Source organism: Terrapene carolina, unplaced genomic scaffold (genome assembly GCF_002925995.2).
Source record: "Terrapene carolina triunguis isolate 2854851 unplaced genomic scaffold, T_m_triunguis-2.0 Scaffold58, whole genome shotgun sequence".
Lineage (NCBI taxonomy): Eukaryota > Metazoa > Chordata > Testudines > Emydidae > Terrapene > Terrapene triunguis.
The window spans coordinates 13,613,692-13,641,505 of record NW_020664409.1 but is presented as its reverse complement, the minus strand read 5'-3'; the positions used below and the strand labels follow the sequence as shown (position 1 = coordinate 13,641,505).

At 38.4% G+C, this 27,814-nt stretch overlaps 1 protein-coding gene across 1 annotated transcript in view; it reads left to right on the top strand.

The window, feature by feature from the left end:
* Positions 1 to 27,814, top strand: part of ATP9B (ATPase phospholipid transporting 9B (putative)) — a 280,545-nt gene that overhangs the window by 53,754 nt on the left and 198,977 nt on the right. The window contains exons 6-7 of the mRNA XM_024206823.2: positions 9,573 to 9,631; positions 26,354 to 26,405. Coding sequence (XP_024062591.1) covers positions 9,573 to 9,631; positions 26,354 to 26,405 — 111 coding nt within the window. The remainder of the gene's footprint in view (positions 1 to 9,572; positions 9,632 to 26,353; positions 26,406 to 27,814) is intronic.

Genomic DNA, 27,814 nt, shown 5'->3' with positions numbered 1-27,814 from the left:
TCAGGATCCAAATGAGAATGCTGTGTCCCCTTCCATGCTAAATCTCTCGAGGATGCCATTAGGCCCAAATAGGAAATTCCTGCAAAAACCAAGTGTCTGGGAAGATTTGCTAACACATTCTATAAAATTTCCTAATCTGACTTTAACCTACAGAAAGAAAATACAGTTCTGTTTTCCTGAGTAAAGGGCACAACCATTCCCATAGAAATATAATTCTCACCAGTGGATTCCACAGATGGGCACCCTGGCAGTCTCATTATTGAGGGAAAACTTTGAAGTAATCTTGGGGTTAAATGTTTAAGTAATTTCCATGTTTTCTGCCAGGGCTGTAGTAGCCTGGAAAGGCTTCTTGTACTTCAGACTTCTAGTTTGTGTTGTGTTTTGATTCTCATTGCTGGGGTGCATCCCAATGGAAAATACTCCTCGCAGGCATCATTTATATCCAACACCTCTTAGATACCCTTTACTTCTCATCCCAGGCAATAGGACGTAATGTGTTTTGTTTGTTTTTCTTGGCACATGTAGCTCCATACTTGTAGAGCAGTATGAGAGCAAAGCAGCTTCTGTTGTCATTGAAGTACTCCAGAGGAAAATTGGTGGGGAGCCTATGGACAGAATAATCACTTTTTGGAAAGTGCTAAATAACTCATTAGGCGTAGAATGCCAGAGCTACAATAGCCAGGAATTTTCTCCCATTGATTAGAAGTGCTATTAGTTATTTTTGTGTTTTAGATAATAGAAAACTTTGATAGTTGTAGTCTAGTTAAAAGGAACAAGGGCCAGGTCACTCCCACCCTGCCAGTGACTGATAGGCTTGGTTCTGCCCATTACGTTTCAAAGAGGTTAAACCCCATTGTTAAGGATCTCTTTTATCTTCCTGTTAAAAAGGGGGTAATTATCAGGTAAGCCCAGATACATTTTCCTTATACGTGTCCCTGAAGCCAGTGTCACTTCAGTTGGACAGACTCAGGTGCCATCCTCCTGTTTCTCCACTCCCTACTGGTTGACACATAATCTTGCTCATACCTTTTTAAATGAAAATTCACCTTCAGCAATAAGTAGCGAGCTGTAGGTCAATTAATACTATTGGTTCCCTAAGCTAGATACTGGGCTGCTTGGTTAACTTTCTAAGAGCTTGTACACTTATGTCAATGTAACTTATGTTGCTCAGGGGTGTGAATAAGCCACCTCCCTAAGCGACTAAGTTACACTGACCTATGCGCTGGTATGGATAACACTATGTTGGTGAGAGAGCTTCTCCCGCTGACGTAGCTACCGCCTCTCATGGAAGTGGTTTTATTATGCTGATGGGAGAACTGCAGCTGCAGCATTCTAGTGTAGATTAGCCTTAGCAATCATTATTGCCTTACAACTGTCTTGCCACAAAATATTCTATTTTACTTCTCTGTGAGGACATGCTCCTTCTGTAAACCAGGATGTTCATGCTTTTCATCTTGTCTGGTGCAATGTCACTGCTTGTGGCATGTGTTTCTCTGCAGACTGTTTTTATATGTATTTAGTTGCTTTAAAATGGAAACAATTTCATATTTTTTCTAACCTTTTTGAAATCATTTTCCAAGTTGCAATTATATTTGTACTATAAACATAGTATCTAACAAATATTGAGGTTTCCTTACGGAGCCTGAATGTTTTGTCTTATTGAGGCATCTCTTTAACACTGTAATCTTCAGAATTAAGATCTATGTAGTAGTGTTTACATCTTTAGAGAGGAAATGTTAACATGTATTTCAACTGGTATTTTTTATTATGTAGCTTTAGGCTACGTAATTCTGGAATTTTCTCCACTTTCCTAAAAGTGCTACTAGTTATTTTGTTGTCTAGAAAATAGAAAACTTTAACATACTTGTATGATCATTGTGCTGTGGATGTACATCACTGCTTTGTTTTTCTCTCTGGTTAACTTCAGAAATTGTTTTTTCATCTCAGTGGAAATTCGTCATTCTAATTGATGATATCTTGCATAGACCCACACTTATCTGACTTGAAAACCCACTAGCTGGGGTGAGTGAAAAAGGTGACAAAAGCCTTCCATTTCTACTGAACTTAAACTCTTAACTTAAAAAAAGAAATCTGGTCTTTGTGGTTAAACAGAACTGTCCCATGTGAATTGATCAAGTGATATCTTCCTGAATCTGCAAACAGAAAGCCCTGGTATTGGTAGTCAGCTTCATTTCTACTATTCAGAACCACTTGGGTCACAGTTTACATTGTCAAGAATAACGTTAATTTCATCCTGCTGCTTGGGAAAGCTATGAATGGCAGCAGAGGCAAGCATTGGATTTAGTTTTGTGGGGGAAGACTCTAAAATCAGGCTGGAGGCGATAGAGTAACAGGATCTCTTTTTCCTTCCTTGTTTGTAGCAGTCAGAAGACTGGGTGAGTAAGTGTAGTCGGGACCTATTCTCCCATTGCATCAGAAAAGGGGCATTAAACTGGGAAGAAAATATAGGAAGCTCCTTCCCCCTGGAGCTCTAAACTGGTTACACATACTAACCATAGGCTCCATATGAAAAAGAGAGCCTGAAAGGAAGTCTCAGTGATAGCATACTAGTAGAAATACCAGGATCCTCTCCATGGGCTTTGAATGGTACTTGCTTGTAACCTTTTTCCCATCTCCCCATTTTTTTCATATATACTCTGATTAGTAGGTTGAGTTCTTAGGCTAGTAGGTGTCTGGTAAAATTTTCAAACACTGCACTTATTAACACCTTCCATTCAAGAACCATAGAATCATAGAATATCAGGGTTGGAAGGGACCTCAGGAGGTCATCTAGTCCAACCCCCTGCTCAAAGCAGGACCAATCCTCAACTAAATCATCCCAGCCAGGGCTGACCTTAAAAACCTCTAAGGAAGGAGATTCCACCACCTCCCTAGGTAACCCATTCCAGTGCTTCGCCACCCTCCTAGTGAAAACGTTTTTCCTAATATCCAACCTAAACCTCCCCCACTGCAACTTGAGACCATTACTTCTTGTTCTGTCATCTGATACCACTGAGAACAGTCTAGATCCATCCTCTTTGGACCCCCCTTTCAGGTAGTTGAAAGCAGCTATCAAATCCCCCCTCATTCTTCTCTTCTGCAGACTAAACAATCCCAGTTCCCTCAGCCTCTCCTCATAAGTCATGTGCTCCAGACCCCTAATCATTTTTGTTGCCCTCCGCTGGACTCTTTCCAATTTTTCCACATCTTTCTTGTTGTGTGGGGCCCAAAACTGGACACAGTACTCCAGCTGAGGCCTCAACAATGTCGAATAGAGGGAATGATCACGTCCCTCGATCTGCTGGCAATGCCTCTACTTATACAGCCCAAAATGCTGTTAGCCTTCTTGGCAACAAGGGCACACTGTTGACTCGTATCCAGCTTCTCGTCCACTGTAACCCCTAGGTCCTTTTCTGCAGAACTGCTGCCTAGCCTTTTGGTCCCTAGTCTGTAGCAGTGCATGGGATTCTTCCATCCTAAGTGCAGGACTCTGCACTTGTCCTTGTTGAACCTCATCAGATTTCTTTTGGCCCAATCCTCTAATTTGTCTAGGTCCCTTTGTATCCTATCCCTACCCTCCAGTGTATCTACCACTCCTCCCAGTTTAGTGTCATCTGCAAACTTGCTGAGGGTGCAGTCCACGCCATCCTCCAGATCATTAATGAAGATATTGAACAAAACCGGCCCCAGGGCCGACCCTTGGGGCACTCCGCTTGATACCAGCTGCCAACTAGACATGGAGCCATTGATCACTACCTGTTGAGCTCAACGATCTAGCCAGCTTTCTATCCATCCAGCCCATACTTCTTTAACTTGCTGGCAAGAATACTGTGGGAGACCGTATCAAAAGCTTTGCTAAAGTCAAGGAATAACATGTCCACTGCTTTCCCCTCATCCACAGAGCCAGTTATCTCGTCATAGAAGGCAATTAGGTTAGTCAGGCATGACTTTCCCTTCGTGAATCCATGCTGACTGGTCCTGATCACTTTTTCCTCTCCTCTAAGTGCTTCAGAATTGATTCCTTGAGGACCTGCTCCATAATTTTTCCAGGGACTGAGGTGAGGCTGACTGCCCTGTAATTCCCCGGAGCTGCCTCCTTCCCTTTTTTAAAGATGGGCACTACATTTGCCTTTTTCCAGTCATCTGGGACCTCCCCCGATCGCCATGAGTTTTCAAAGATAATGGCCAATGGCTTTGCAATCACATCCGCCAACTCCTTTAGCACCCTCAGATGCAGTGCATCCGGCCCCATGGACTTGTGCTCATCCAGCTTTTCTAAATAGTCCTGAACCACTTCTTTCTCCATAAAGGGCTGGTCACCTCCTCCCCATGCTGTGCTGCCCAGTGCAGTTGTCTGGGAGCTGACCTTGTTCGTGAAGACAGAGGCAAAAAAAGCATTGAGTACGTTAGCTTTTTCCACATCCTCTGTCACTGGGTTGCCTCCCTCATTCAGTAAGGAGCCCACACTTCCCTTGATTTTCTTCTTGTTGTTAACATACCTGAAGAAACCCTTCTTGTTACTCTTAACATCTCTTGCTAGCTGCAATTCCAAGTGTGATTTGGCCTTCCTGATTTCACTCCTGCATGCCTGAGCAATATTTTTATACTCCTCCCTAGTCATTTGTCCAATCTTCTACTTCTTATAAGCTTCTTTTTTGTGTTTAAGATGAGCAAGGATTTCACTGTTAAGCCAAGCTGGTCGCCTGCCATATTTACTATTCTTTCTACACATAGTTATACTAGTGGTTAGGGGCAGGGGCTATGACCAGCTCAGAAAGGGATAGTCCTTAAAGTAGAGTATGATGCATAAGAAATCATGTAGTCACATGTCATATTATTGTCAAATACTATCTTCATAGAAAAGTTACTGTTTTATCAGCATAATATTTATGTATTAGCGAATGTGTGCCATAAAAAGGTGAATGGTGTCCTTTCTGTTACAGCAACTGCATATTTTGTTTACCTTGATTTTAGGGTCTTTAGTAGGAAATACTTGTTAGCACATATGAGATATTTATTAGTTTTTTCAAATCATTGCAATTCACTTCCAAAGTCTTTATCTTGAGAGTGTAATGAATTACTATAGACACTTATTTCTGTGTTCTAGTTCTGCGCAATTCTGCATTTCGCTTTAGGCGAAAGGCTTGCGCCTTGGTGGACTATAAAGTCTAGATGCGCAGCCACTTCTGACAGCTTTGGACTTTTTATTGGTAATTACACAGATGGTAAAGAATGTTTTAGCTAGTGAGATGTTTTTAGAGGGAAAAATAGTTTGCAAAAATAATTTATGCAGTGAATAACATGTTTTTTCTCTAAATGTGCCTTCACTAAGATGTAATATTGCATTATTTTAATGTTCTCTGAAATGGTATATAATGACTCTTCCTTCTGACAGACTAAGGAAAGTATTGTTTGTCGATGTTTCAAGTTTTTAAACTGCTTTTTGTATTGCTTAGCCATGTTCTCCTGATGTCTTTTAACAGGACATTGCTATGTCCTATCTGTCTTTCAATTCATTTTGAAGAAATAGTAATCTGTGCTCTACAGACCAAAATTTAAGCATGGTTTCTTCAACTATGACCATAAAATATAAAATTATAAATGTATAATCAATGTAAAGTGAGATAAAGAAGATATTCCACAAAATGGACTTCTGTTTAATATTAATGACTTACTATGTTAATATTACCTTTAAACTTGGAGTAAGGGGCTAGGTAACTCATTATGAAGAGTAAAGTTTCCAGGTTTTGTTAGGACTGCGTGAAATGATATGAAAGTTCTATCCTACATACCTACAGCCATCCTTAGTTGCTTCTTGCCTGCCTAAGATAACCCCACAGACTGTGATGATTTTGCATCGTCTCCTTTTACTTGTTTGAGAGACTTAATGGCTTTTGATCCTTTATGTAGCTACCACTACAACAGGGGTGGGCAAACTTTTTGGCCCGAGAGCCACATCGGGGTTGCAAAACTGTATGGAGGACCTCCCCAAACAGCCTGGCCCCCACCCCCTATGCGCTCCCTCCCACGTCCTGCCCCCTGACTGCCCCCCTCAGAACCCCCAACCCATCCAACCCCCCTGCTCCTTGTCCCCTGACCATCCCCTCCCAGGACCCCCCACCTGTAACCGCCCCCTAGGCATCCCACCCCCTAGCCAACCCCCCCTGCTCCTTGATTGCCCCGACCCCTATCCACACACCCCGCCCCGACAGGCCCCCTGGGACTCCCACGCCTGTCCAACCCCTGCCCCGTCCCCTGACCACCCCCACCACAAAACCTCCATCCTATCCAACCTCCCCCTGCTCCCTGTCCCCTGACTGCCCCTCGGGACTGCCTCCTCCCTGCCCCCTTACCATGCCGGAGCCAGCCACGACGCCATGCTGCCCGGCAGGAGCGGCGGGCCAGAGCACTGGCAGCACAGCGTGCTGAGGCGGGGGAGGGGATCAGCAGGAGGGGGGCTGGGGACTAGCCTCCCAGGCCGGTTGCTCAGGGGCCGGGCAGAACAGTCCTGCGGGCCTTAGTTTGCCCACCTCTGCACTAGAACATGATTTTTTTGGTGGTGGTGGGGGGGGAGGGGGAGAGCTGAGGGAATGTCACAGAGAGGAAATTCAAAGCCTTAAACTGAATAAAAGTGCTATTAGTGGCAATATGATTGGTGTCTCTGGATGCTTTGGGCCTTAAATAACAGAATATATGGCATAGGTCTAAGGCTACAACTCCCATATCTGTCACTTACATTGTATGAAATTAGTTATTACAACTGGATTTTTCACACACTTTAGGATATATATGTTGTAAAATATGAAGAAAATAAAGGGCTGCAAAGTAGATGGAAAAAGTGGGGGAACCAACTAAAACAAGAGATTTGCTGTGACTAAAAATAGAAAATGAATTTGAAGTCTTGAAAATAAGTACAGCTCCCTAAGATATCCCTTAATGAACCTGAACCTAAACTTGCCAAGATAAAGACCAGGACTGGATAAAGGGAACATTAAAGAAATTTCTATTAGTTAAGTTTTGGGAGCCCTAAGTTGATTTAAAAAAATACATTAATGCAAAATAGAACAAACGAAGGATATTTTGGAATGTTTCAATAGATGAGAAGACATCTATTTAACAATTACTGAATTAGCTTTCATTAATAGTCTGCATGTCACTGACCCAAACTTTGATATTTCACACAAAAAGTGGTCATTTGCACTCTCAAAGATTCTAAGGTCACATTACTAAGAATTAATTACTTTCACAAAATTGCATATTTACTGAGAGACATTTTAATAGTGTTAGAAACTTGTCAGCATAAATTAGTTAAGTATATGTTATGGTCTGCATCCTTGATTCTTTTAATTATGTTACTTGCTAATTGTCAAAATTCAGTAATCTGTAAAGGGTCTTCACTGGCTAGTGCAAAGTAGTAGGGTTTTACCATATTGATGCATAGTCAAAATATTCTGTTAGTGGTTGATCTTAGTGCTGCTAGTAGACTTGATTCAGACTAAAATTATCGTGCAGAAAACATTCATTTCAATCACTGTTGTCTTGAAATTCCTGCTGGGCACCTCAAAAAAACTGCAGGCATGAAGCGTTAATTATTTCAATCATCTGCTCTGTCAGGGGATACTTTTTTCCCTTCAACTGTTGAGGCTGTGGTAGAGTTCTAAGGGTCGGCATGAAGATGTGATTTAAAAAAAAGTAATGGTGAGGAGTGTTTGATAAGAATCTTTTACACGTGTTTCCATTCCTGATTGCTATCAGTCAGTCATGAAGACTGGCATTCTTGAAGAGGGATATGCTCTGTTCAAACAAAATTCTTAATTCTCTTTTCAGATGTTTCCATATTTTTAGAAATCCTGACGCTGTGAAAAGTGTATTCAAGGATGATAACTCAGTGAACTGTGCTCATTTATTTTTAATTAGACTGACACCCAAATTTTAAGCCATTACTATTGTATACATTTAGTGTTAAAAATACCTGTTTTCAAAAATTGCTCAGAACATATTTAATGCTGACATCAGTCCTGCAAATCTTTACTTACTCACATGAGCAATTACATTGAATTCACATGAAGGGGATTTCACAGATAAATAAGGATTTGCAGAATGGGGCTCTCTGGATTGCAATTGGGTTTTCATTTTTGTTTTGTTTAATTACACACTGCTAGATGAAACAACCTGCATTAATAACCTACTTTCCATAATATTTCCGTTCCTTAGTTAATATTTTAAACTGCTAATGTACTGTTTTAATAAATTCATTTGTTTTATTACACTTTTCTAGTTTTTGTTACATAGTGCAAGAATTTCACTTTGTGTTCATTCCCCAAAAGGTTTTATTTGTAATGCATGTGAGCAAGGGCGATAATTATCAGTGACTGATTGTAAGCTACGTGATACTAGTTCAGTCTATCAAATTTGAGGAGGGAAAACAGAAGTTTTCAATTATTTAGCTGTGCATTTCAGTTCTTGAGCTTTTATTTATGTATATTATATATAAAATGAAAAATTCTCTGCTTAGTTAGGGGTTGCTAAACTTGATATCTGTCGAAGTTCTTTCTTGTAAGAGGATATAAATACTTGATGCGTTAGTCTTTTTATTTTCCAGGTACGTCTGTGTGTTGTTTTTTGTTCTTTGGGAAAACAGCATTGTCTAGTGGTTTGAGCATAGGGCTGGGATACAGGAACTCCTAAACTCTTAATTCAGGCCCACCAGTGATTCATTTTGTGGCCTTGGGCAAGTCACTTAACCTCTCTGCCTTTTCTGTCCACCCATCAAATGGTGCTAATGAAACTTACCTACCTTACTGGGTTGTTGTGAGGATTTATTGGTTAATGTTTGCAAAGTGCTCTAAAGATTTAAATTATTACATAAATGTTGAATTTTTCTTCTCTAAAATATGAATTTAGCGTTCATAGCAGTTACTGGACTGACAGCTCTGGAGAGTGAAGTCCTCTAACTTCAGACAGATAAAATAGAGAGCTACATTGCAAACTTCCTGACGTAGAAGTATTTCTTTCAAAATGAGAGAGTAGTTAATTGTTTATACCATTGAAAGCTTGGTGTGTCTGCTCCACTGTGACTGTCAGCATTAGTCTCAGTCACAGCCAATTGCAACAATGACTAGTGATTGTATAAAGCTGCCCGCTTGTAACTGGCCTTTGACGAGCAGCTCATTTCAGTTAGGGCGCTCTGCAGCAATACAGCTAATTACTTCTGACTTGGTCAGGATCAGAAGTGGTATGTACTAGATGAGTTGAAAGACTCCATGTGCTTTTTCATTCCAAATGTTAGTGCAGTAGATCATACCCAAGCATCTTCCACAGCTTTTTATTCTTGTAACACCTGGTTATATTAGTATGATAAATACAACATGAATTTTTGAATATATTAGTAGGATAAATAATTTGGTGACAGTCTGACAGTTTAAAGCTACTTAATTTTGAATACAGCTTTAAAGATCAGTTTCTTTATAAGATTGTTTTCCTAACAGTAATATTCTCTTGAAGTACTATTTGTGTTCATGTGATTTTGCTGTTATTTTCTTAAGTTGATTAAACTTCTCCTTTTTTTTAAGGTAAAGTGCAAGTTAAGAGTTCAGACATACAAGTTGGAGACCTCATCATAGTGGAAAAGGTTGATGCTTTTTAAATATATTTTAGACAATAAAGATGCCAACTATTAACACTTATGCTGACTGTCTTTTGAAATTGAAAAAAGTATATTATAGGGCTGTCAAGTGATTAAAAAAATTAATCACGATTAATCACGCTGTTAAACAATAATAGAATACCATTTATTTAAATATTTTTGGCTGTTTTCTACATTTTCAAATATATTGATTTCAGTTAAAACATAGAATACAAACTGTACAATGCTCACTTTATATTTATTTTTGATTACAAGTATTTGCACTGTAAAAAAACAAAAGAAATAGTATTTTTCAATTCACCTAATACAATTACTGTAGTGCAATCTCTTTATTATGAAAGTTGAACTTACAAATGTAGAATTATGTACAAAGAAAACTGCATTCAAAAATAAAACAATGTAAAATTTTAGAGTCTGCAAGTTCATTCAGTCCTATTTCTTGTTCAGCCAATTGCTCAGACAAACAAGTTTGTTTACATATGCAGGAAATAATGCTGCCCACTTCTTGTTTACAGTGTCACCTGAAAGTGAGAACAGGTGTTCACATGGCACTGTTGTAGCCGATGTCACAAGATATTTGTGCCAGATGCGCTAAAGATTCATCTGTCACTTCATGCTTCAACCACCATTCCAGGGGACATGCGTCCATGCTGATGACGGGTTCTGCTCGATAACAATCCAAAGCAGTGCAGACCGACGCATGTTCATTTTCATTATCTGAGTCAGATGCCACCAACAGAAGTTTGAATTTCTTTTTTGGCGGTTCGGGTTCTGTAGTTTCTGCATCGGAGTGTTGCTCTTTTTAAGACTTCTGAAAGCATGCTCCACACCTCATCCCTCTCAAATTTTGGAAGGCACTTCAGATCCTTTACCCTTGGGTCGAGTGCTGTGGCTATCTTTAGAAGTCTCACATTGGTACCTTCTTTGTGTTTTGTGAAATCTGCAGTGAGTGTGTCTGAAAATGAACATGTGCTGGGTCATCATCCGAGACTGCTATAACATGAAATATATGGCAGAATGCGGGTAAAATAGCAGAGGACATACAATTCTCCCCTAAGGAGTTCAGTCACAAATTTAATTAACGCTTTTTTTTTTTTTTTTAAACAAGCGTCATGAGCATGGAAGTATGTCCTCTGTAATGGTGGCCAAAACATGAAGAGGTATACAAATGTTTAGCATATCTAGCATGTAAATACCTTACAATGCCAGCTACAAAAGTGCCATGCAAAAATGCCTGTTCTCACTTTCTGGTGAAATTGTAAATAAGTGGGCAGCATTATCTCCTGTAAATGTAAGCAAACTTGTTTGTCTTAGCGATTGGCTGAACAAGAAGTAGGACTGGGTGGACTTCTAGGCTCTGAAGTTTTACATTGTTTTGTTTTTGAGGGCAGTTACATAACAAAAAAAATATCCATTTGTAAGTTACACTTTCTTGACAAAGAAATTGCACTACATTACTTGTATGAGGTAAATTGAAAAATACTATTTGTTTTATTTATCGTTTTTATAGTGCAAATATTTGTAATAAAAATAATATACACTGATTTCAATTACAATACAGAATACAGTATATATGCAAATGTAGAAAAACATCCAAAATATTTAATAAATTTCAATTGGTATTTTGTTTACAGTGCAATTAAAACTGCACTTAATCGCGATTCATTTTTTTGAGTTAATCGTGAATTAACTGCAATTAATCGACAGCCTTAGTATATTGAAACAGTTACTTATGAAATACTAACTACTTACAAATATTTTAGACTAGTTTAGTTTTATTTCAGAATCTTCAAGCAATTTTGTTTTTTGTTTGAATTTAATTATAATTAACTATAAACATATGCATTTATATTTATAAGTAGTTTGATTTCTTTTCACTGAAGGAATTATTGAGTAAATGTCTATGGACTGTGTTATATAGGAGTTCAGAACGGATGATCATGGTGGTTCCCTTTTGGCCTTAAATCTATCCTTTTTCATTCATTTGATTTTGTTTGTTTGTTCTGTATTTCACTGGCAAATTAAAATTCTTGTATATTTCCCAAATATGTCTCGTAAGTTTTGTTTTCAGAGGATTAAAAAAAATTGTCAGTACAAATCTTCACTTGTGCTAGAAGTGTGCATGTGCACCTTCTAGAAAGCAGTGGCTCTTGGAAACATGTATGTGTTCTTTTATGTAATTGAACATTTGAATATGAGAGTTGCATAAAGAGCAGTGCACCAAATCTATTCCATATCTTTGACTGCAGTGCTGAGAGAGACTGGGAACCCTCAGTCTCCTCTTCCTCTTTCGCTTGCAGTCATTTCTTTTTTTGGCTAAATTAGTTTTTTGTCTCAAGTTGTAATTATTATTGATTTTTTTTTTAAAGAAATATTTGTTTTTGCCCAATTGCTCATGCCAGTTCATGTGGGAACTGGTCTATGATGGCGGACCCCAAGTTCAGTTTCTGTAATGAGAAAATACATGTGAAGTATGGGCATACAGTAACTCCTCACTTTAAGTTGTCCCCGTTAACGTTGTTTCATTGTTACATTGCTGATCAGTTAGGGAACATGCTCATTTAGTTGTGCAATGCTCCACTCTTACATTGTTTGGCTGCCTGCTTTCTCCACAGCTGGCAGCCTCCCTACGCGCCCTCCTCCCCCTCAGCGCCTCCCGGCCGCCGGCAGACCCTGCGGATCAGCTAGGACTCGACGCGCAGGCTCCCCCTCCCTCCCCCATCCCTCCTGCCCAGGGCAATCAGCTGGCTTGCGGTGTTTAGGGGGCAGGAGGGAGGGGGGAGGAGCAAAGACACGGCGCACAGGATCCCCCTCCCTCCCCGCCTACTTCCTGTCCAGGGCAATCACCTGGCTTGTGGCCTTTGTGAGGCAGGGGAGGGAGGGAGAGCCTGCGTGTCAAGTCCTCGCTCCTCCCCCCCGAAACGCCTCCAGCCAGCTGATTGCCGCGGGGAAGGGGGAGGAGCAAGGACTCGACGTGCAGGCTCCCCCGTGCTTGCAGAGTAGGGGAAGCTGCCGCTGCTGCACAACGTGCTTCTCCTAGCCTACAGCACCTTCAGCCTCCTCACCTGCCTCATTGTCTCCCGTGCCAGTGGGCTGTGCCTGTGTAGGGTACGACAGGGGCACCTCCCAACTATAGTACTGTACTGTATGTACAGTATTTTGTAAACACACCGCACATTCACACTACTCCCCCCCAGCGTAGTATTAAATTGCTTGTTTAAAAATTGTTTAAAACTTATACCTGTATTAAATTGCTTGTTTAAAATGTATATAATGCCTTTTGTCAGGCAAAAAAAAAATTTCCCTGGAACCTAACCCCACCATTTACGTTAATTCCTATGGGGAAATTGGATTCGCCTAACATCGTTTCACTTAAAATCGCATTTTTCAGGAACAGAACTACAACGTTAAGTGAGGAGTTACTGTATATGGTGACTGAAAGGTCGATGCACCCAGTGATTCTCAACCAGGGGTATGCAGAGGTCTTCCAGAGGGTACATCAACTCCTCTAGATGTTTGCCTAGTTTTACAACTGGCTACATAAAAAGCACTAGTTAAGTCAGTACAAACTAAAATTTCATACAGATAATGACTTGTTTATACTGCTCTATATACTATACACTGAAATGTAAGTACAATATTTATATTCCAATTGATTTATTTTATAATTATATGGTAAAAATGAGAAAGTAAGCAATTTTTCAGTGCTGTGCTTTGTGCTGTGACACTTTTATATATTTATGTCTGAGTTTGTAAGCAAGTAGTTTTTAAGTGAGGTGAAACATGGGGATATGAAAAACAAATCAGACTCCTGAAAGGAGTACAGTAGTCTAGAAAGGTTGAGAGCTACTGCCCTAGGCTTCTTGGATCTGTGCAGGCTTTACCCGAAGATGTTGTTGGGACTTTGAAAATCAACTTAAGGCTTTCCTGTCAGAGGAATCTCTGTGCCTTGGGTCTTTCTCAGACAAGCTCATGTTGGAAATCTGACTTTGCAGATAGCAGAGGCTGGTTTTCTCCCAGCACCATAGGGTCAGTATCAAGTCATTCTTTACCAGGCACAGAAGGAGGCATCAAAAGTCAAAGCTCACATTTGTTGCTGCTTCATCTGGCATGTCATCTGGCAAATGGCAGTTTGGCAGAGAGCCCTCCCTTAAATTTTATGTATGTCTACATTTTTTCTCAACTCCCTTTTGGGGATTATTCTTCCTCCTTTCTTACTGCATGGACTAGAATTATTTCTGACAAAGGAGTCCAAGAAGCCCTTCAGAAAGGGTACCCTATTCAATTTCACTCCAACCTGCTCCGTCCTTCCCCCCTCCCTTTTTTTAAGGATCTCATTCATGAGAACATGCTAAAGGTGGAAGTGAATTGTATAGCGGAAGCCCCTCACTAGTAGGTAGAGAAGGGATTCAATGTTCTTCCTGTTTCTTCCCCATGACCAAACAAAAATAATTCTTTCCCTAAGTCTACAAGATTAGGTTTCAGCTCTCCGTTTAAAATGTACTTATTTGCACATTTTTGTTGGACAAGTCTCTTGGAATTGAAAATACATGCGGTTCTGTGTAGGCGATGACCACTGTCAGTACAAAGTACTTTTTTGAGTCTTTTAACACATCCAAGTCTCTTAACTAAATTTCTGGCAATGGTAGTAGTACACTTAAAATATCAAGGCAGCCACATGTGCCCCTGTCTGGACAAATGGCTTTCTCAGAGCTCATTCTTCAGAAGTATTTAGACAGCCTTTCAGATGTTGTGTAACAAGTCCCCCCCTCCCCCCGAAGCTAAAAATCAATCATAAGAAGTCCATGTTCGCTTTGACTCAGATTATGAATTCGGATGGGCTTTCCTGAACTCAGGCTGTAACTGCATATTGTACATACCAAAGGACAAATTTCTGAAAATTCAGATCAAGGTTTCATGCACCTCACAATAAACTGGATCGAAACTCTGCAGCAAGGTTCCTGGATTCTTCAACACTCCGGTGCAGCAGACAGAAAAGTCTGTGGCAGCTTCATTAAAAATTAAGGTTTTTAATTTAAATATGACCATAAATAATTAATAAAGTAGCCCCAGGAGCACTAGATTTTCAGAAGAGGTCAGACAGATATAGACATCTAAATGCTGTGGCCAGATTGTTGAAAGTGGTCAGCACCCAGACATTTCTATAGCTCCTAATGATTGTTCTAAATCTCTGAAAGCCAGTAGTAAACTGATTGATTTAAGGGGTTCCACATAGGGTTTTGCTTAGATTTAAGTAATACGTTTTAGTTCAATTGGTGCAAGTTTTGTGTTTAAGCCAGCACTTAGGGAGACAGTTCTGCCTCTATTTAAATTCTATTCTCAAGGTTATCTTCATGACTTAGAGGACTAGATACGGATAATGATCAAGTTCTATAGAATTTAATAGCAAATTTAAATCTCTTCTGTGATAGTCACAAAACCTATGGAAAATATATAATTCCTTATTAAACTACTTAGGCTTTTAGGGTGACTTGTATAGAACCCTATTCAATTCCTATTACATTTTGTAGGACTTTATTGTGTATTAGAAGTATGGTATGTCACTGAATTCAGTTTTGTGTGGAAATTTATACTGACAATACTCCAAGGAAAGTGTAAGGCGCTTACCAACAGCATATCACAACATGTCTTACAGTGGAACCTAAGAGTTACGAACACCTCGGGAATGGAGGTTGTTCATAACTCTGAAATGTTCGTAACTCTGAACAAAATGTTGTGGTGGTTCTTTCAAAAGTTTACAACTGAATATTGACTTAATACAGCTTTGAAACATTACTATGCAGAAGAAAAATGCTGCTTTTAACCATCTTAATTTAAATGAAACAATCACAAAGTTTCCTTACCTTGTCAAATTTAAAAAAAAAAAAAATTCCCAAACTTTCCCTTTTTTAATAGTTTACCTTTAACATGGTACTGTACTGTATTCTGCTGCTGCCTGATTGCATATTTCTGGTTCCAAATGAGGTGTGTGGTTGACCGGTCAATTTGTAACTCTGGTGTTCGTAACTCTGAGGTTCTACTGTACTAAATTCACATTCCTCACCCTCCTTTCTCGCTTCAGAATCTTTTAGATGCATTTTTAATTGAACTGAGAAAAATTAAAATTGGATTAGAATTTGTGCTGTTTATATCATCTCGGGTCAGAACTTTTGCTTCTGAAAGGAAGCATGCACAAGGCTCTAATATTTACTGCTTTTCAGCAGTTTCCACCTTCACCCTAAGAGCATACATGTGCTCCAGGAGTGGGGCTCTAACAACAATCTACTCCAAGACATAGTTACTAGGTAAGTAATCTTCCATTACTAACAGGCCAGTACAGTCTGTGGATTATGTCCTACCATAATGTTCTAAGAACTCAGGAGGGTTGGAACTAATTTAATTTCCTTGCTTTAGGGCTCATTCCTATGAGATGCAGAGCTTCCTCGTCTTCCACTGACTTTACCTTAAAGGAGGAGCTCAGCACCTTTATGTGATCAGATTTTAATTTGGGTGTCCAGTGTTTCCATTTCTGGTGATTTAGGAAAATGGTAGATAGATTTTCATTGGGTGGAATAAAGATTTAACCAAAATACCTCAGTCATAAGTCATGTGGCATAATCACTTCAAATTATGCTGCAACTATAATTCTCTTTCTTTGTCTGACCTAACCATGGATGCAAGTACTGAAAAAAGAATTCTTAGGAGTCAGATTGTCTTATTGTGCAATGCTTTAGGTTGTTGAATTTATTTTATTTCAGAGATTAGGTATCAAAAATATTACCAGTTGATGCACTCTGGGTTTCTATTTATTACAACTAAATCCTGGCTATTTTTACATTGGCCTTAAGACTACTTGAAATGATATGTTTTACCTGTATTTTGTTGAAGTAAGCAGTTCTCAGTTTCAAAGTATGACTCTTAAGCCAAAGAACCAGTCAGGAGTGAAGTGTTCAATTGCTTGCTCTAATGGCAAAAAAGCAAGTTAATGTTATATTTGACTGGAAGATGCATCAAGAGCATTTCTGCAGTGAAATTAATGAGTCATTTGAGAAGAAGATCCATATGTTAACTAGTGTCTGCACCACAAACACTAACAACTTAAGTGAAAAACTTTCCTACATTTAAACTTCGAACAGCCTTTGGTTTTACAGGCCTGATTAATTTCAAAGCAAATCTACTGACTGCTTTATGGTGAAAATAGTTTGGGTCCTGAGTAATACTTCTGTTAATGTTTTGTTAACTGAAAAGTTGCTAATATAATTAATATTATAACAGGAGGCGGGGGGGTCAGGGGGGCTTGAGGAGTGTAGAAATGATCTTTTTAGTAGGAGAAAATACTCCTGGTTTATAAAAGAAAAAAGCTGTTTGAGAGAGTTTTTTTTTTCTGAGGATATGTGCTTCCCTCTCTGTGGTGGAAGAATCTTAACTAATTTGTTTATGTCAAGACATACTTTATTATTTAATCTTAATAATGCATTTAGGTTTGCATAATGCTTTACAATAAAGTGAATGTGTCAAACGGAACAGAAGCCACAACCCACGGGGTCTGTCAACCAGATAGTACAGTTCAAAATGAGCAGGTGGTATGTATATAGCAAAGGCTGGTGTTTGGTCATTGTAGGCAAGTTTTCAGGGGCTTTTTAAAGGATGTGAGTGAGGGGTCTTGGTATAAATTGAGTTTGATTAACTTCACTATACCATCCTTTAAAGTGGCATTTCTCAAAATGTAGGGTAGTGCCCATCCAAGTTAGGGGTGGGAGGAGACGTAGACAGACTTGTTGATGGTTTTTGTGAGTTTTGGTTCTCATCTAAAATGAAATAAACAATTAAATCTGTTGCTTTTGTGGTTATGGAGAAAACTTGGAGCACTATCCACTGGGAGGTAGCGTGAATCATTTGTAAAATAATATGGGTAGATAACACCACATGGCAACATTTCAGAAAGTGTGACTCATTTAAGTTTCCTGAAGTGAGAGCTCAGCTGTTAAAAGTTTGGGAAACACTGTTCTAAAAGAAATGAAAGTATTCTACCCTAATCAGGATATGCTGCTTGTTCTTTCCTGTTTGTCATGTACGCCTTGTACATGGTAGTCTGCAGGGCTGCTGCTAGCCGGTCAGGCTCCTGTACCAGATATAGACTGGCTTGCAGAGTTTCTTTCTCAAAGAAATACACCAGAGATGTCTTCCATAAGATCCTTTAGTGAACTGCCAGGTATGGCTGAGGTTAGCTTAAATGAGGTATGAAGTTCAGTACATATCAATCTGGTAAGTGTCTCTGAATTGTACTTGTTTTCTAATTACATGACCTGAACGTGTAACAACTTGGTCATCTGGCTGTCCATTAGTTGCAATGACTGGCTGTGGTTAGTTTGGAATCAGTGAGTCACCACCATCTTGTTTTGCATCCACCCTCTGTAGAGTTTGCGCTGTTGATTTTCTGAGGAACAAACTGTAGATGTTGAAGTTTTCTATTGAACTCTTCTATTGAACTCTCCACTGTCAGCCTTGATCACATATGATCTGGGTGCTGAATTATTTTTCTTTACAGCAGCTGGAGTTGTCCATCTTTTTCTCCATCCAGTTTGATGAAAACATGGTCACCAGGTTCTAGACCTAGCAGTTCTCTGATTGATGTCTATTATAAAAGTATCTGTAAGCTTTTTTTTGCCTTTTTATCTGATTTGGCTAGTCTCTTGATGTCTGACCATTTTGGAGATAGAATTACAGTTCTGACTTCGGAACAGAATCTGAATTGTCTTCCCATCAGGAATTGTGCTGGACTATATCTAGTAGTTTTTATCAGTGCTGATCTGTGACTAAAGAGAGCCAGGAATAGATCTTCCTGCTGTAGGATTTTCTTGACTATGTATCCAGCTCTCTTAGCCTCTTCATTTGCCTGTTGAACATGGGCTGCTAGTTTATATCAAAATCGTATTTTGTTTGGAATGACTTAAATTCTGCTGAAGTGAATTGCGGTCCATTACTACTTGTTCTGGAGTACGAAAATAAGCAAAAGTGCACATTTAAAGATATGCTCTGCCTGCTTCCCCATAGCATAAATTAAAGAGAATACCTGAAGTATCTCTGTTTCCATGTGGAGTTTGACTGTGATGCAAAATATTTCTAACTAGTGCTTCCAGTCTGTTCTGGTGGTTTGTAAAAACTGAAGTTCTCTAGGGCATTGAAGAGTGGCATATTGATGTGGCCCTGCCACCTTCGTTGCTTTGTTCCTTCTATTTCGGTTCTCCTCTGGCACTAGTTTACTTCTGACGCTATGTCGTGTGCAGCTTGTACATGGTAGGCCACAGGGCTGCTACTAGCAGGTCAGGCTTCTGTACCAGATATAGACTGACTATAGAGCTTCCTTCTCCGAGAGAAACACCAGAGATGTCTTCCGTAAAGATCCTTTAATGAACTGGCAGGTATGGCTGAGGCTAGTTTAAAATAAGGTTTGTTATGAACAGCACAACCTAGTGGCTGAACAAATATAGTTTAGCATTCCATTATACTGTAGTAAGTATTAAGGCTTCATATAACAGTAATCTTAGCAGGGTCTTTTCAAGGGTATCTGTGCTATCCAGTATCAGCACTGGTGATGACATGGTTAGATTTCTTTTGGAATTGTGATTTTTTTTTTTCACCAATATTTGTTCTTAAATTTTTGGACTGTACGATGATGTATACAGGGAATTTGTCTGCTTCTCTTTAACCTCTCCCTTTAACTAGTCTATGGCCCTCTGACATTTCCGTTAGCTATTAATTGGTCCCTGTATGTTCAACAGTCGGTAGCAATGGAGTTGTCACAAAATTTGCAAAAGAATTGTGTGCCAATTTAACTTTTTTATAGAAATGAGGTTTCTAATCTTGATTTGGAGAAAACATTCCAGATGTGATTTGGATGCTATGGTGATCTATTCCTGAGTTTGTAACAACATGAAAAAGTGGATGGGGTGCAAACTGCTCCATTTGTCTCAATGTAATGTTAGTTCTGAAGCCTAGTAGCATTGATGATGGCAACAATATCTATTTCATTGTTGATAGACTTATCAGAAACAGTGAATGTGTCTTTCCATTGTTATTGAAATCAGTGGTGGGGAGTGGAACAGCTGCTTTCTGTTGGGTTGCTGAGATGAAGAGCAAAGAGCTCAAGTCTTCTCCTTAAATCTTACTGCCTCACTTCTCCATAAGAGCAGGAAAAAAGGAGGAGATGCATCTTCTTCCCATTAGCCTCAACTCTGTCTTGAATACCATAAAGCTAAAGCTGTTCAAAACTTCAGAATTTGAATTGTTCACTGAAAATAACTTATTTTGGTGTGTGTGTGTGTGTGTGGGGGAAATGGAGAACATTTTTCATAATATTTCTGTAGCGTCTCTGCTACAACCTTATCCCTCTTCTCTGAAAGAAATGGTACTTATGCCACTCTGTTCCCTTCAGCTAAAGAGCAATGACCCCTGCCACTCTGGTCGCTGCCTCCTCTTTCCCTCTCCTCCTGTTAAGGAGTAATAGTGCTTTTGCTGAATTATTCCTTTATTCCTCCCTTTTCTGCAAAGAAGTGACTCTCTGGCCAGCCCAACTTAGCCCATTCACCTGGGAAATCTTCTACGTGTCCTTGTCAAGTATGTTATTCCAGTTATATAGAAAAAAGGTGATTATTCATGATTAATTATAGTAATAAAAAGGTAATAAGTTTAGTGAAACCAGGAAGAGAAAGAACATAGAACGAAAACAAAACATATTTATTAACTTGCATTTAATTTTTGTTGAAATGAGAAGTTGACATTGACATTGATAATATTAAAGACAGTACATGACTGCTTTTATACTTCACCAGGGCTAGTAGGCTTAATCCTCAGGCTAGCAGGTACCAGGCAGACTTTTCATGCACTAATAATAAATATAGTTTTGCTTTATAATGAGACTTTCTTTCTTCATAAAAGCTGATAGCCATTTGTAGAAAGGATATAGCTGAACATACGGTGGTATTTGGGATTTCTATTTAATTCTAAAGATGATAGATTGGGGGTTTTTTTTTTTTGCCAAGGTATTGTCTGTTGGTTAAGTTTTTAGCTTCTTAACAAGAAACTGGAAGTTTTTAGGCATGAGGCCAGTAACCTGAGATGTGTTCAGTGGATTTATGTCCGAGTTGGCAGAGAAGTTGTAAAAATGTATTGCTAATCAATAGGAAGACAAGATATCTATTTAATTGTTGTTGTCATTTAAGGGAAGATTTATTTAATTTTGGAGTTGTCTTATGTCTTTTAGTTTTTCACATGGTATGAGTGCAACTAGTATAGATACAGTACATTAGTAAAGTTAATTTTTACCACAGTGTCTTTCCAATTTGAACATAGGCTGTTCCTAGTTGAGTTGGTCCTAGTTCTTGCAAGTTAATAGGTCATAAATGCCATCATTTATTTCATTATTGTAATGTATTTCTTTAGATTCCTCTCCTTCTCTAGTACATAGCCACCATTGCAAAACTTTCCCACCAGTTCTAAAGACAGATGAGCAGCCTCTTCCCAAAGAACCAGACCACTGCTGTTCAAGTAGGCTAGTAAATTAAAACATTTTCAGTTGATGAATTTCCCAGGAAACAGGGTGTATGGGGACTGCTAGTTTTGTGGTATTTTGATTCATGAAAATGTAGTGTTTTTTATATATCAGAGGTTTTTGCTATTGATGGGGATTTTAGGTTACTTCTAAAACATATGAATATCAATTATCAGTGTCTCCAAACTTAGGCAATTTTCAGACTATTCTCACTGTACTTTTATGGGTGCCCAATATAGTAGCAAACATCACTGCTGCTGTTCCCATAGCCTACCCTTCCCCAACAGGCTCTAGCTTCCCTTACCTATTGGACTTCCCCTCAAGCAGTATCGTTTCTCCCTTACCAATTTTTTTTTTTAACGGGAATATGTTGGGGCAAACAGGCTGTAAGTTTTCCAGAGGTTTCTTGAAGATTTTAAAACCCTTCTTGTTAGTCTTCAAAACTCAAACCAAAAAGAATCCCATATACTACAAAATCTGCAGTTGACGTGTGTGTTGACTGTGCTTTTCAAATAATAGTATTGTAATTGAATACTGCTACAGGGAGGCCATTTCGGAAGTTCAAAATTTGCCCATTCTTGATATGATGATTAATGTCTCACTTGTAATGCAGAATGAGATAAAAAAGTAGTTTTTTGCTCTGTGAATTGAATTTTTGGGTAGTCTGACACAGTATCAAAGAAGCGTCCTTGGCACTCAGAGTACAAACCTAGGATCCTGCAGATGCTGTTTAGTTAGCTATCTTTCTGACTGTTGGATGGCTTAATCTGTTTTATTGCGGGCAAGTAGAAGTAGTTAAGTGTGACCATTTTTGTCAAATTTGGTTGCTTCTAAGGTTTTGTGTGATGCACAGGGACTAAGGGAATAGGTGCCTGAGAATTTTTTAAATACATAAATAATCCTGTTTGACTTGGAACTATTATGGGTGGTGAGTCTTTTGGGTCATAAATGTTTTATCTCTGAATATGGAGATATGGGGGTCTGTGTCTTGCCTATGAAAATGAACTTGTAGTCTTTCTTGATTACTGTATAAGGCTTGGCGAAAGGCGTTTAGAGGAAGTCATCAGTAAACAGACACAACACAACAAAGAATAAACTGCCGCCGGCCCATGCCAGCCGGCTCAGGCTGCAGGGCTGTTTCATTGCTGTGTAGACTTCCGGGCTTGGGCCGGAGCCCAGGCTCTAGCTCTCTTTGGGGTAGGAGGGTCCTAGAGTTTGGTGTCCAGCCTGAGCCTGGAAGTCTATATAGCAATGAAACAGCCCCGCAGCCTGATCCCCATGAGCCCAAGTCAACTGGCATGGGCCAGCCGCAGGTTTTTTTCTTTGCTGTATAGACATGCCCTTATAGTGATGCTTGGACTAAAAGGTTTCAGAAATGTCATGTTGTAAATGTATTGAATTTCCTGTAAAACTTATATTCAAATGGTAACATTATGCCTTGTTAGAGTTAATAATATTTGTATTATGATAACTCCTGAAAGTCCCAATCAAGATAAGGGCACAGTTGTGATAGACACTGTACAAATGCATACCGAGAGACAAACAGTGCCCAGAAGAGCTTACAATCTGAAAGACTGTACACTATGTTGGGGAACTAGCCTTCCATCTTTTAGCAGACTAACTTCAAATACTGGATTAGGGAAAAATCTGAAAATGAGATTGGTCCTGAGTTCGTTACTATTTGTACACATCACAAACCCACTATGCAATTTGGCACAGTTGAAAGTTTATGCACAAAATAGAACCAGAACAGTTTTTGATACTTCGTTAATTTTGCAAATGATCATGATTGAAGTTTGAATTGCAGAGATGAAAGTTGGAGCTAGACAAATTCCAACTGGAAATGAGATGCAGATGTTTAATAGTGAGGGTAATTAACCATTGGAACATCTCCAGGTTTGAGTAAAAAAAAAAAGTTGATTTTAAAAAAAATTTAAAAGTAGATTTTTTTAATTGAAATAGAAATTTTTGATTTAAATCAATGTTTTTATTTAAATTAGATACTGGTTTACTTTTTAAATAAATAACCCTGTTTAAAATTAAATTTCAAATTGACAAGCTACACTAAGGCCTAAATTTATTGTAATACATTAAAGTAATTTAAATTAAATACAAAAATATTTAGCAGTTGATATTTGCTGCCAGTTTTTAGAGAAAGTCAAACTACTGAACTGGAGGAAGCCACTGGCTAAGCAGCTGCAACTAGAGTTTAAGTGCCAAGCCAGCTTTTGACAACAGTAGCCTCTTTTGCAAGTGCAAAGAGTACTTTCCTCATTTCAGTTCATTCAGCTAGTTCAGTTTAATGACTAGTTCATTCAAAGTTAAGAGACCAGTTGGGATTTGGGAAAAAGCAGGAAAGCTTGTTTTCTCTCTTCCAGTGCGTGAATAAAAAATAAGTTTGAGGATGAGATCTACTAGTTCTAAAATCTTGAGACACGGGGACCAGAAACATTCAGGGCAGTTTACTAACTTTAGATAATACTTCCTTAATTTAATAAATCAGTTAGTTTTAAATGCAAAGCAAGTTTTGATGGTTTTTTTCTTATGTATCCAGCACATTTAAAATAGATTTATTTAATACAAAAAATCAAAATGCTGTTTTTATGCATTTTTAATTGATTTGAATTTCCATCCAAATAGAGCTTGACACATATCACAAGTAAAAAAACTTAATCATTTAGTAAATAAGAAATGCATCATTCACCATTTTCTGACCTAATAAAAATGTAAAAATTAAAAATCTGAATAAGTGTAAGCTAAGGTATATAATTGCTTAATTGTGTATAGATGTAATGTATGCTCCTGATTAGTAAAAAGCACCATATTTAGTGTAAAGGCAATATTTAGCTGAAAATCAACATATTGTAATTGTTACCAACAATGAAACTCAGTCTTTTCTTACAAAAAGAACTAAAAAGTACAAATGCAAAACATTTAATTATTTAAATTTAATTTAATTTAATTACTTCAATTATTTAAATCAAGGTTTCCGGCTTGCTGATTTAAATCCTGATTAAAGTCAATGATTTAATTTGCTTTGATTTAAATCAGTCCACACTGGAACAAACTTATCAAGGATTGTGGTGGATTCACCATTACTGGCATTTATTAAATCACTTTTGGATATTTTCCCTAAAATAAATGCTCTAGTTCAAACAGGAATTAATTCAGGGAAGTCTATGGCTTGTGTTATACAGGTCAGACTAGATGATCACAGTGGACTCTTCTGGCCATATAGTCAATGAATCATTATCTGTGAAAGCTGTGTGGAAAAACTCGCTAAGTGTCTTCAGGCACTATGCGTGCTCAAGACAGTACATTTAGCCCATCACCTTATAGGAGTCCTAAATTTACTCAAGTTTAAAAACGGCAAAATTCTACTCAGGCCCATCACCGTGGCATGTATGCATCTTCCAGAATTGCATCAAGAAATGTAATTAGCATGTCACTTGTGTTCTTTCTCCGCAGCTTTCAGCTTTCCCGGGGAAAGCTATGTGAGAATTACTCTTTAAGACTGAGGCCTGGTCTACACTGGGTGGGGGATCGATCTAAGTTATGGAACTTCAGCTACGTTATTCACGTAGCTGAAGTCGACGTACTTAGATCGACTTACCGTGTTGTCTTCACCGTGGTGAGTCGACTGCTGCCACTCCCCCGTCGACTCTGCCTGCGCCTCTCATGGCAGTGGAGTACAGGAGTCAACGGGAGAGCACTTGGGGGTCGATGTATCTAGATGCGATAAATCGATCCCCACCCGCCGATCTGGTGGGTAGTGTAGACATACCCTGAGTGTGAGTGTTGTTTTTTTTCAGAGGGAGTGTATGGAAGAATACAAAATGTACTAAGAAATGTACTGTGTAGTTTGCCAGTGGCATATGAATTGAATCTATCTATCTATCTATCTATCTATCTAAAATCAGCATTTGATTAAACCTCAAACTGTGATTTGATGACTTCAGCAACTCAGCCAGAGGTTAGGAGTCTATTACAGGAGTGGGTAGGTGAGGTTCTGTGGCCTGCAATGTGCAGGAGTTCAGACTACATGATCATGATGGGGCCCTTCTGACCTGAAAGTCAATGAGTCTATGAGGCATAGAAATCCCCATAGTAGGTAAAGGTGGCCTGTGAACAGAAAGAAAATATTTTTTTATTTGTGCTGCTTTAGGATTGAGTTGTCACTTCAGACCTAAATTATGCAGTAGGGAACTCAAAATTATGCAATACTGTGTTCTTTCTCTCTTCCTGCTACTCCCAGAAGCCCTTATTCATCATTCCTTTGCAGTCCAGTCCAGTATCCCTTACGGTGTTTGTTTGAGAATTTGGAGAGAAAGAGATCAAATGAATGCCAGTGTGCTGCAGATTTATGTACTGACATACTGCATAACTCTATTGTGGAAGATGTGTGGTGTGGTTTTTTTTTTTTTTAAATGGTGGGGGAGTGGGAGATTGACAGTTGAGTAAAGGACAGTTTGTTTTTTTTGAAACCCATGAATGTTTGGGACAGCCTTTCTGTATGCAGGAGATAGGTGTGGCTTTTCATAAGAAAAAGGAAATACATCTCCTCTTTCTCTTCTCTCTCTTTTTTTTGGGGGGGGGGGGAGAAGGGGGAGAGGCAGGGACAGAAATTCCCTCATCTCTAAAATGGGATAATAGTCCTGGCCTGCCTCTCTAAGTTGTGAAAACAAATCCAGAAATACTCAAGAGGCATGCTCTAGTGATGTGGTCCATATAAGTACCAAGATAGATACTTCAACTTGCACCATGGGATCTACTATCCTCTCCCCATACAAAACAAGTAAAGGGTGAGGATTTGACCCACTAGAATTGTTTTCTTTTGAAGATTTTAGTTGTTCCTTCAACATTACATAATTGTATTTTTTCTGACTGAAAACGGCAGTTAAGAAGATACTCCTTATTAAAATTCTTCAGGCATTTAAGAGATTCACTTATAGGGAGGATCTGAAAGGCTTAACTGTTTTATTCTATAATTTTTCCAAAATATTGATTTCTGAATTGCAAATGCTGAATTAAAGTACTTTGATAAATCCTATTTTAATTGCGTTTCAATCCAAGTATGACCCTTAGTTGCTGATCTTACTGGACATTTGATTGGAATGATTTTTTTTCTTACAAATATAAATATGCTTTTTCCCCAGAATCAACGAATCCCATCTGACATGGTATTTCTCAGAACTTCAGAGAAAACTGGTATGTTTAAATACTTTAATCATATTGGTTATGTTGGAGCTTTGTGGGTGCAGGGAATTTTTTGTTTGTGTGCTTGGTGTTTTGATTTAGAATGGTTATAAAGGTCTATGGTAGCAGATGGACCATTGATAATAGTGTATAAGCATCGTTTTGTGAGCTGTGTGACATTTATGGACCATAACAAATCTGAGCAGATCAGGAATCCATATTATAAACTACAGTGCATGACACTTCTAAAATATGCTCCCTTGACTGAATGTGTTGATTTATTATACATACATCTCTTATATCTAGTACTCAAATACTTAACCCAGGTATTGAAGCAAAGGCAGACTGAGACTATTTTGTGTATTTGGATTAAAGATATGAATAACTGTTTGGTAGAATATGACAGTATGTATAAGGTATATATTTTATATGACCTTTTATCTGAATATATTGCAAATAAAATGGAAATAAGTACAGTTGCATGGTTTTTACTATATCATTACCAGTTCACTGATGTCATTGCATTCTATTCAATATGTAACAGTAATATGTGATTCTAATGGTTTATATAATTTTTAAAATTGACTTCTAAATGAAGATTTAGGAAGGCTGTGAACAGCTTACTTAGAACAGTTACTGCTTCTTAGCACTTACTGTATAGAATGTCTTATACTGTGCTAACATTAATCTGCTGTGATTAGAGCTATGTGGGAACTGGCATTTCTACTTTGTGGGCAACTCCATGATTTCAAAATTGGTTTTGTTCCAAATCAGAATAAAAAGAGAGAATTTCTAAACTTCCTGCTAAATGAATTTCTGGAAAAAAATTGCATGCATCCGAAGAAGTGGGTATTCACCCACGAAAGCTCATGCTCCTATACGTCTGTTAGTCTATAAGGTGCCACAGGACTCTTTGCTGCTTTTGGAAAAAAATTGTTTTCACTGAATCAAAATGTTTTGCCTGTTTCAACATTTAAAATTCTTGTACTATACAAAATTTTGAAAGAAAGTAAAAATGTTTCACTTCAAAAATGTTGAAGTGGAATGTTTCAATCTTATCAATACGTTTTTTTTCTGGAATGATTTTTTTTTAAATTCACACATTGCCACAAGAAGTTTTGGTTTCGACAAAATAGCAATTTCCAGTAGAAAATTTTAAAATTTACCAGCTGTAGTTCTGACAACATACCTGTGAAATAAATAAGTAGTATTTATCCCCATTTTAAGAAGGAAGTCTATTTCAGAGCTTAACTATCCTTATAGTTAGAAAGATTTTCCTATTATCTAACCTAAATCTCTCTTGCTTCAGATTGAACCAGTAATTTCTCGTTTTACCTTCACTGGACATGGAGAACAATTGAACACTGACCTCTTTATAGCAGCCCTTAATATATTTGAAGATGGGTATCAGGTTCCCCCAT